The sequence below is a fragment of the Uranotaenia lowii genome, chromosome 1 (assembly GCF_029784155.1).
Source record: "Uranotaenia lowii strain MFRU-FL chromosome 1, ASM2978415v1, whole genome shotgun sequence".
Lineage (NCBI taxonomy): Eukaryota > Metazoa > Arthropoda > Insecta > Diptera > Culicidae > Uranotaenia > Uranotaenia lowii.
Window position 1 is genome coordinate 198,149,374 of NC_073691.1, and position 10,841 is coordinate 198,160,214.

General features: G+C 38.2%; 2 protein-coding genes across 2 annotated transcripts; both read left to right on the forward strand.

Moving 5' to 3' along the window:
- The first annotated feature begins 726 nt into the window (after window positions 1–726).
- Window positions 727–1,638, forward strand: LOC129739607 (omega-amidase NIT2-like). Its single transcript, XM_055731085.1, has one exon. It carries the CDS (start codon window positions 776–778, stop codon window positions 1,214–1,216), a length of 441 nt encoding a protein of 146 aa, XP_055587060.1. The 5' UTR covers window positions 727–775; the 3' UTR covers window positions 1,217–1,638.
- A 6,547-nt stretch (window positions 1,639–8,185) lies between these two features.
- On the forward strand, window positions 8,186–9,064 carry LOC129738281 (omega-amidase NIT2-like). Its single transcript, XM_055729465.1, has one exon. It carries the CDS (start codon window positions 8,186–8,188, stop codon window positions 9,062–9,064), a length of 879 nt encoding a protein of 292 aa, XP_055585440.1.
- The last annotated feature ends 1,777 nt before the right edge of the window (window positions 9,065–10,841 follow it).

A 10,841-nucleotide genomic window follows, 5' to 3' on the forward strand; every position in this document is an offset into this window, starting at 1 on the left:
TAATGTTTAAAAAAATACAATAACCTAAGAAAAGTCGTTCAAAATCAACAAGTGGGAAAAAGTCATGTCAATAAACTTTTTGTTTACTACAATGCCCTTCTATGCATATGAGTGCAATCCATGTTTTGAATTGCGCGAATACTTTGCTCAGGCGAACGCTCTTTGAGTGGCATTATTTATAAAACGTTGAGAACAAAGTTTGTACAAAAATGTTTTTTTAGGTAACTAAGGATGAAAAGTTTTCCACGAATAACATAAAAAAATGATAACAATCCACATGGGACATGGAACTCATTCGCCTAGAAGGGCAGTATGAACTCGCTAATAATTGTTGAAAAGTTTTTTATCTTTCAAATTTTAGTTAATTTTTTTTATCATAGCAGAAGAAAATTTTTGCATTCGTTCGAGTTTTATATGGACATTTGACTTTTTATGTAACTTCTTGAGAAGCTGAGCTTATCCAGGTTCGACTGTATGTACTAAAATTCAGATTCCAACAATCGATTAAAAAAAACTTCAAAAAATTTCAATGATGGCCTTTAGGCCACTTTATTATGTTACGGAACTACTGCAGCAGTATCTCTTATTCAAAGAAGCGAGTGGGCAGCAGAGAATAGTTTGCATTGGCAAATTTCTATCGCCAAAACCTGATAAGCCTTTCAGACTGAAGACATTGTTGTTTTTCTTTCTGTGCTGTGCTGAGGGATTGATCCCTTATAAATAGAGTAACTTCCCGTAACATGGGCATAAGTATTGGCTGGACCATCGATCAGAAATGAGTGCTAACACACTGAAAATCGCTCTTATTCAGTTGGGAGGTTTTCCGACCAAAAAAGAAGCCATCGCCAATGCCGTTAATCAGATAAGAATTGCGGCTCGTGATAAGGGCGCTAAGTTGGTGATCCTTCCGGAATGCTGGAACTCGACCTACAGCGCCAGTGAGTTCGGTAAAAATGCGGAACTGATTCCGAAAGGTGAGACGACAACGGCTCTGGCTCAGGTGGCCGGTGAGCTGGGAATCTATCTGATTGGAGGCACCTATCCGGAACAAGATGGCGGTAAGCTGTACAACACCTGCACTGTTTTCGGACCCAAGGGAGACTTCCTAGGTAAATATCGGAAGATGCATCTGTTCGAGATGGACATTCCTGGCAAGTGTACCTTCAGTGAACCGAGTGTGTTGACCCCGGGAGATCAGTTCTTCACTTTCAACTAACATCGGAGATCTCAAAGTGGGACTGGGAATCTGCTACGATCAGCGGTTCCCGGAGTTTGCCGCGGCTTATCGGCAGTTGGGGGTGGACTTTCTGGTGTTCCCATCGGCCTTTGACACCTACACCGGTCCGATGCACTTCGAACTGATCGCCCAGGCCCGGGCCCTGGACAATAGCATGTTTGTGGCACTCTGTGCTCCTGCCCGGGATACCACCAAGGACTACGTGGCCTACGGGTATTCCACCATCAGCGATCCCTGGGGTCGGGTCTTGACTCGTGCCCGGGAAAATCCGGAAATTCTCATCCAGGACTTGAACCTCAACATGCTGGCCGAGATCAAGCAGCAGATTCCGGTTCTGCGGCAGAAGCGTTCCGATGTGTACGAGCTGAAGGTGAAGAAGTGAGGTGTGGTGTGTGTTCGTCTAAGTTAAGCCTATACATTCCGAAAAATAATGAGTTTACAAATAGCAATAAATTTGTTTATGTAATTCTACGGAACAATTAAAGAAATCATAGTCCGAATTCAGATGCAGCTTTCAGATTTCGATTAGGTAGCCACTTTTTTTTGAGCTTTGTGACTTTCAATGTTGATGTTTTTTGTTAAATTATTTGTTATTTGTTAAATTTAAGCCGATTTGCTGACCATCAATTTGAGTGATAGTGGTCGAGATAAGCTTTCGAGTCAGGATCACTATCTATGTTTTGGTTTAACTTAGTGCTGTCGTAGTGCATTTACTGTGTGATCCCAACAAATTTGAATCACCTTTCCTTTAAGTTTGGGGCTTCCTTTGCAAATACCGTGGTGTTTTTATTTTTGAAGCTTCAATACACAGCTTTCTGCACGTGACCCTCTCATTCTGATTATGAATTGGATTTTTTTTCGTAAAAACATTGGCCGAATTTTTTTAAGCTTTCAACAATATGTCACACAGCCAGAAAAATTCGTGAAATTTTAAGACCCACTTCTCTTGAAAATGAACGTGAAAAATTCTATTTTGTCAATAACTCAACAACGCGTCTAAACTAGACTTTGTTACATGGTGGAATCGATGGGGAATGGTTGAAAATGAAAATCTATCGGTCTAATTGTAATCTTCCTGGAACTGTTTTTGGTCTGATTTCCCCACCATGGTGAAAATTCCACGATGAAAACCAGGGTTATCGGAATAAAAGTAGTTTTAAGAAGACTTTAAAGAACAATCTGGCTGAAATTTCATCAATCAACCATTCTCAATCGATTCCACCATGTTACACCAGATTCAAGATCGCTGCAAGCTTTGTATGAAAATTAAAAATTTATACACTTTTGTTTTGGTTTTCACTGCCACAAAAAGCAAAAGAAAATTTAGGAAGCGATTAATTCACTCCTAAATTAGAGCAACGAGTGTTAATTTTGTATGAAAATTTGTATGGGATGGCAAAATTTTTCCTTCAAAAACCGCCAGAGATGTACTGGAAGTTTTGAAAAATATATCTTTAGTTTTTAAATATTCTTTGATTCTTGCAGCACATTCTATTTAAACAAACCTTAAACCTGACATTTACCCCAGAAAAGATAACCGATGTTTTGCAATTTTTTCAAAATTCTATTTAATCATCACTTTTCACCGATAATGAATAAAGTAACAAATAATTTGATATTTTTCTTTAAATTTTCTCCCAAGTTTAGAGCTAATTTATCAGATGGAATTAGGCCGGAACAAATTTGAAATCCTTCTTTTGTCACTGGAACCTGAAATATCACGAGTGGGGGAGGGGATGATAAAAAAAAATTCAAATTTTCAATAAATTGGAACAAAAAGGACAAAAGCTTACATTGAATAAACTTAAATTGATATACATATGTACTTATTTTTCATTCCTAGTTTGAATACAAAACACGATTCAGTTTCATAATTTCGATTCTGAGTTTAGAATAGAGAATGAAGTCCATCATTCAAAATCCATCTGATTCGAAGTTTTGTTTTTGAATTCGAATTTACAAGCTCGATCAGATATGGAATTCTGAATATACAGACATTCATATTCAGAAGCAGAATTAGAACTGAAATTTACGGAATCAAATAAAAATATGTATTTATTGATGAATAAAAATTTGATATGAGGATCTAAATAAATATGTTTACAAACACATTTTTTTTATTATAGACATTTTATCACGTTTGGTGGCGTTTGTGTATCGAATAAAATTATAATTTCAATAAATATCAATGGTATTGACAGTGGAAAAAATCAATCATAGATTTATTAGACATGGTTAAAATTTGATTGGCGTGTAGAGAATATTTAATATATATATATATATATATATATATATATATATATATATATATATATATATATATATATATATATATATATATATATATATATATATATATATATATATATATATATATATATATATATATATATATATATATATATATATATATATATATATATATATATATATATATATATATATATATATATATATACATATACATATATATATATATATATATATATATATATATATATATATATATATATATATATATATATATATATATATATATAAATCTACAAGGCTACCGGGAGTGAGCTCACAATAATGACAAAGAAAAAAAAACTAAATATCGGACCTTGACAATCTAGAAAGATTAGCTATGTAGTTATGTATGGGATGTATGGGGAAATATCATGATTTAATTTGTAAAACCGACAATTTGTAGATTGACCCAAGAAACTGATCTGTGCAAAATTTCAGCTCAATCAGATCTGATTCAGGAGCTCATCAAAGCACTCAAAGTTTTGTTTTATTACCCCAAAAATCACCAAAGGGCGGGCCAAAGAAACTTGCAAAAAAAAATAATTTTAATTTTGATGCCAAATGACTTAAAAATGCATAAAACGTGGAAATTTGGTGTGAACTTCAAAAATTTGGCCTTAAGTCGACTTTCTTGAACTTAGTCGATTTTCCGAAAAACGGTCACAGAAAGTCGATTTCTGGCCAACATTTTTTTTTAGATAACATCAGATCTTGACGTTTTATTCATTTCTCAGTCATTTGGCATCAAAATTAAAATTTTTTATATCCGGATTTCTTATGGTCCCTCCTAACGTGACTCTTGAAATTTTGACAAAAAAGTTTTTCGAGATTACGCCAGATTTCGATTAGGTATTTATGCATTTTTAAGTAATTTTGTATCGAAATTAAAGTTTCTATTTTTTCGATTTCCTGCGGCCTCCCCTTTTTTGGTGATTTATGAGGGTAACAATTTTGAGCTGAAATTTTGCAACAGGTCAGTTTTTTTGGGCCAATCTACAAAATTTATATGATCGGTTTGCGTAATTCGAGATTACCCATTTGGCTGTCACCCTAATGTAGGTCTCTTGCATGCCTACAAATTTATTAACGCACCAGCACTAAATTTTACTTCGAAAGTCCGGACTTCCGACTTCCGACAAAGAAAAGTGAAGTACTAGATTGTCGGAAGTCTGTGTTTTGTTGCCAGTTCACCAGCGAGGATTCTAAAATTTTTACTAAAATGCACAATATTTCAAATATTTTTAAATTTAAAAAACAAACTTGTTCCTTAGGCATTTTTGAAAATCTCAATTTTTTATCATTCAGATGTCTTTCTACAATTTTCTTCGTATGAAGAACTCTAATGCAAAATCTAAGTCAACTGAGGTCGTAACATGCAACAGTTTTCAACTTGAATGGCTTCTTTATGTCCACAGATAATCTTTCAGCTTATGAGCAAAAACTTTAAGGTTGATACATATATAATTTTTTAAAAACATGCGATTTTCATCCTACTTTGCAGGAGGGTTACCTGACAACAAATTTTATCTATATATATATAAAAAGCAATTTCTGTGGGTTTGTTTGTTTGTTTGTTTGTTCGTCCACTATAGGCTCAGCCATCTTAAGAGCTAGAGAGCTGAAATTTGGCATGGATACTCATTAGGACCAGGAATGATGAAAAATGTTTTCAGATTTTCGGATGACCCCTTCTGAAGGGGGTCGCCCATACAAGACAAATATTGTTTTCGTGATATTGACGGTATTTATCGTCGGATTGTGACAAAAATTTGCACATAGGGGTTTTGAGAGATGAGAAATTGATTCCAGGTATTGAATTTTGTGTCAGGGGTCGGCAAAAGGGGTCGTCAATATGAACTGCAGTGTTTTTGCTATATTGACGTTATTATGCATTGGATTGATATGAAAACTTGCACATGAGTGTTTTGAGGGGCGAGCAATCGATTACAGGTATTAAATTCAGAATCAAGGGTCGGCCAAAGGGGTCATCCACATCAACTTTTTTATGTTTTTACGATATTGGCGTTATTATGCATTGTATTGAGATGAAAATTTGCAGACGGTGATTTTAAGGAACGGACAATCGATTCCAGTTATCAAATTTAGTAGAAGGGTCGGCAAAAGGGGTCGTCCATATCAACTGTTCAATGTTTTTGCGATGTTGGCGTAATTATAGATTTGTTTTTGATGAAAATTTGCATAAGAGTACTTTAAGGAACGATCAATCGATTCCAATTTTCAAACTCAGGGTCAAAGATCGGCCAAAGGGGTCGTCCATGTTAACACTGTTTTTGCGATATTAATGCTTAAATACATTGGATTGAGATGGAAACTTGGTACGAGGGAGTTTCAAGGAACGAGTAATTGATTTCAGGAGTCGATTTTTTATTCAGAGGTCTGCGAAAGGGGTTGTCCATATTAACTGTTTAATATTTTTGCGGTATTGACATTATTATGGATTGAGATGAAAATTTCCACATAGAAGTTTTGAGGGACGCTCAATTATTTCAAATTTCAAATCTCGAATCAGGGGTCGGCAAAAATGGTCGTCCATATTATCTGTTCACTGTTTATGCTATATTGGGGGTTATTCTGCGAGTCGAGTGACGTGACTCTTAAAGTTTCACTTCTTTATCCTGACTCCAGGAAATGTTTCAGAGAAGAAACGTTAGTATGAATGAGCTCCAAAAATCGATCACAGGACATTTGAGCTGAAACTTCTAGCCTAGAGTGGTATCTGGAGACGGCACAACGAGGTGACGATTTTGCACAACATGTCACGTGACTCTCAGACTAAGTCCCATTGTCTTGATTATACGTCGGATTATAATGAACAGTTTTACAGCACATGTAATTGATTTCACGTGTAAAATTTTGACAAGGAATCAGTAAAAGCGTTTGTCTTAAAAAAATTTCGTTTTTTTTTGCAATAATTACGTTGTTAGGCATCATATCGAGGCAAAAATTAAAACACGAGAGTTTTGCAGGACGCGGAATCGATTTCTGATAACAAACTTTCTATCAGACGACAGAAAAGGGTGTCGTCCACACTTGCTGTTTAATGATTTGCAATAATTATTTTATTATGCATCAGATCCAGCCAAAAATTTATTTAGACATAATTTCGTTGTTATGCATCCGAAAAAGATAAAAAATTCGTACACGGTTGTTCTCTTCGACAATCAATCAATTTCTTATTTTAAATTTCCATTTGGTAGACAAGCAAATAGGTCGCTTGCAAATTCTTGAAGGCCACAGATCTTGAAAATATTTTTGCATGGAAATATGTATTTTCAAAATGTGCTGAAAGTGACAAAATTTCTACCACTTTTTCCCAACACCAGTGAACTTGCTCTGAGTTATCGGAAGTGTTGTACATACACATTTATGTAGAATAAAGTTTCTTATAAAAATGTATCACATTTGAGCTATGCTTCTCAGGGAAGCGCACTCGCATCAACCAAAAAAATCGAGATATCTCGTAGCCTACAAATGCAGAATTCAGGTTCAGGAACTAATTTTAAAATTCATATTCAAAATCCAGAATAAGCCAACGATTCTCGCGTGAGCTTTTCATTACATCGTAAGAAACAAAATGTAAGCAAACAGTTTTGTTGCGAAAAAATACAAAAACTGACATAAACTAGTCGCGACATCTTTCCATTTAGAATATTTGTAGCCTGGGCAACATATTCTATATGCGAAATACAAAATTTAAAGCTGTTTTGATAACTTTTGAAGCAGTTTTATGTGAATTCTTAAAATGTTTCATACGACGTGATGAAAGCTCACGCGAGAATTTAAGAAGTAGTTTTCCGAAAAGAGATTCTGAATTCAGATCCAAATTCAAGTTCCCTAGTGCAAACTATGGTTGAAATACATCGATTCCATGCTCCGCTTTTTGTCTTCAAAAAGATGCTGTTTCAATTGGAATCCGCGAAAAAAAGTAACAAAAATAGATGCACTAGTTTCCCCAAACCTGTTACTATGGTGGGATCACGTTTAAAAACAAAAACAATATACAATATACCTTAACGTAGAACATCCCGACGATCACATCGAAGTGGGAAACAGGCGAGTATTAATTTCCACCAAGTACGCACTTCAGATCACGTTCAACGTAGCCTGCATGATAACAACCGATATATTTACAGAAACGTTTTCCGATTCATATTTTTTACACTAAGTATTGTTTTGATTTGCTTTAATTTATGCAAAGCAATACAATTATGACCTAAAGGTAAGGGTGGTGGGGTAAAATTCACGTTGTTCATCACAGCCTCCGCTCAATCCCTGAATAAGTAGAATTCAAATATGAGACAAACATAGCCTACCTTTAGGGAAATAATTTCGACCCACGTTTTCAGAGGAAGCGGTTGACATGTAGACCTCACTCAGCACGGTAAGCTTCAAAATTGAGCAAGTGTCATGTTCGATTAATACTTGACAAACGTTACAATCGTTACCCTACGGTTGAATTCCTTGGCCCCCGCGAGATACAGTTAGATGACGACAGGTGTGTAGGCATATTGCAATAAATTATAATTACCAATTAGATATTCTAGTCAACAACAATGCATCACGTGTGGGAAATCTGCAACCGGTTTTCGTCTATAGGCCGGTGGGCTTGGCGGCGCCTATCGATCGGCTATATAAATGGGCCCGGTTAAGCGTTTGCTCATTCTGAGCATCAGAATGACCGGTAAAACTTTGAGAGTTGCGCTTATCCAGCTTAGCGGTTTTCCAACCAAACGGGAGGCGATCGCTAATGCTCAGAACCAGGTACGAATTGCCGTTAAGGAGAAGGGCGCCCAGTTGGTGATCCTACCGGAGTGTTGGAACTCCACCTACAGTGCCGGAGAATTCAGGAAGAATGCGGAACAGATCCCCAATGGAGACACCAGTGCGGCTTTGAGTAAGATTGCGGCCGAGTTGGGTATCTATCTGATCGGTGGAACGTTCCCGGAGGAAGATGGTGGCCGGATCTATAACACTTGCACCGTTTGGGGCCCGAAGGGTGAGTTCCTGGGCAAGTACCGGAAGATGCATCTGTTCGAAATGGACATCCCTGGCAAGTGTACCTTTAGTGAGCCAAGCACCCTGACTCCGGGAAATCAATTTCTTACCTTCATGATTGGAGATCTGCGCATCGGAATCGGTATCTGCTACGATCAGCGTTTCGCAGAGTTTGCTGCTATCAATCGGCAGTTGGGGGTGGACTTCCTGGTGTTCCCATCGGCCTTTGATACCTACACCGGTCCAATGCACTTCGAGCTGATCGCCAGGGCTCGGGCACTGGACAACAGCATGTTTGTAGCTCTTTGTTCCCCAGCCAGAGACACCACTCAGGATTACGTGGCCTATGGCTATTCGACGATATGTGATCCCTGGGGAAGGGTGCTGTGTTGCGCTCAGGAGAAACCTACCATGTTGGTGCAGGATCTTGATTTGAATATGCTCAACGAGATAAAGACGCAGATTCCGGTATTGCGCCAGAAACGCTTGGATATGTACGAGTTGAATGTGAAGAAATAAAGATCAATGAGGCTGAAAATTGCTGTACGTTTGGTTATCCGAAAATGCTTCCATTGATTTTGAGTGTTTTTTTATTATTGTTTATTAATGACCAATGGGACATATATCGGTCCAAATGATGTCTTGAAATTAAAAAAATAGAAGTAGGTACCTACAATCGAAGTCTAACTATAGGGGTCTCGTTACACTCAAAACTTTTCTTCAGCAAACATCCCTCGAAACGACAAAGTCGAAGGAGCGCTGAGAAAAGCGGTTGAATGTGTTCATAACACCGATGATATCGCTATTAGCTTAATAATTGTTCAAACGAATGGGAACATAGAATTGAAGTCCTGGCTACTAAGTCTAAGAAGTAGCAGACTTAGGGGAATGGCTTCTAAAGAAAAAGTTGTTTGCGATGTCGAGAGACTGGTGACGACGGAGTGAAAGCTGATGCGTATTCGATCGAGTAGAGGGTGAAAGATAATGACAACGCCGGAGATAAGGATCTAAGACTGCTAAAGGCTTAGTCAAGAGTTACGCCCAGATCATGTTCTACGCGTGCGATGGGCTTACATATATCCAAGGAAGTACTCCGCGGAAAGAGATTGCCATGGGCAGGGATCGAACTGTAACCAGTAAGTTTACTTACTGCTTGGTGGAACAAGGATCATCAATGACGCGTGTTGGAACGCGAGTCAAGGAAGTGCCTTAGTGAGTATGGAAGGAGGACCGCCCTAAAATTCCCGTGCACAGAGGTAGCCAGAACATTTAGGTAAACTCACCGAAATATGGCAAGAGATGCCGCTAGAAGTCGTGTGCATCGGAAACACACCAGCAACGCAATGGATATCTTGAGCCGACCACAGCTTAGTTCTGCTTTAGTTCGATAGAATACCGAATTTCTTGTTGAGAAAACCTAACATGCTGTGCTGTGCTCCACGATCCGGCCCGACCCGAATTCCCATCTGACAAGCGCCTTACGACCGGCCACTACCCACGCGTGAGTATTCTATACCAACAAACTCCTCGATCAACGTCAACGTCGATAGACACCATCGTGCCCGGTTCAGCACTCAGCACCCAATGTGGGACCAGGTACGCCTGTTTCCGATCTACTTAGATAACTACTACTAGTCAGGGGAATGAGCCACCTGATCCGGAACCGACCACCGTAAGTGATATCCCGCCGGAGCCTTAACAACGCTTGAGGACTCCACACCGACGACTCCCTACGACGTCGATAGACGGGTTGGCCGGTTACCAAGTTTCTACGATAGCCATCGTTCAGTAAGTTGCCTAATCCGGAACCGATCCCCTTTATTACTGTCCCGCAGGGGCACGCCCTTCGGTGTTCTTGAGGCCAGGTTCAAGTATCCGTACTCGAGCGCCATCAACCGGAATTAGGCTAGAAACTACAAGTCACTCGGATCTGATACATGCTAATCTCGTGAACCAATCATACTATCTCCGAACCAAGTTCACGCCATCCATGCCACTGGTCAACCCACATTCGGAAGAGACAACGTAGGACAACCAACAACTTGTTGCCAACAACTTCGCAGATCCGGTATGTTATAATATTGCTATACCTACATTGTAATAACTTTATTACCAGTCTATCATACTTCCAACTTGATTGATATAGAGAAAAGTAATAAACGTCATTCCTTGTTTGAGTCAGTCAGAGGAACAACGTGTATTAATTTCACTCGTGATTCGGGCAATCCGTACTATTATAACACAGTAGTTTGGAATCGGAAATATTACGACCTCCTACCGAATTGCTAGGGTGGTT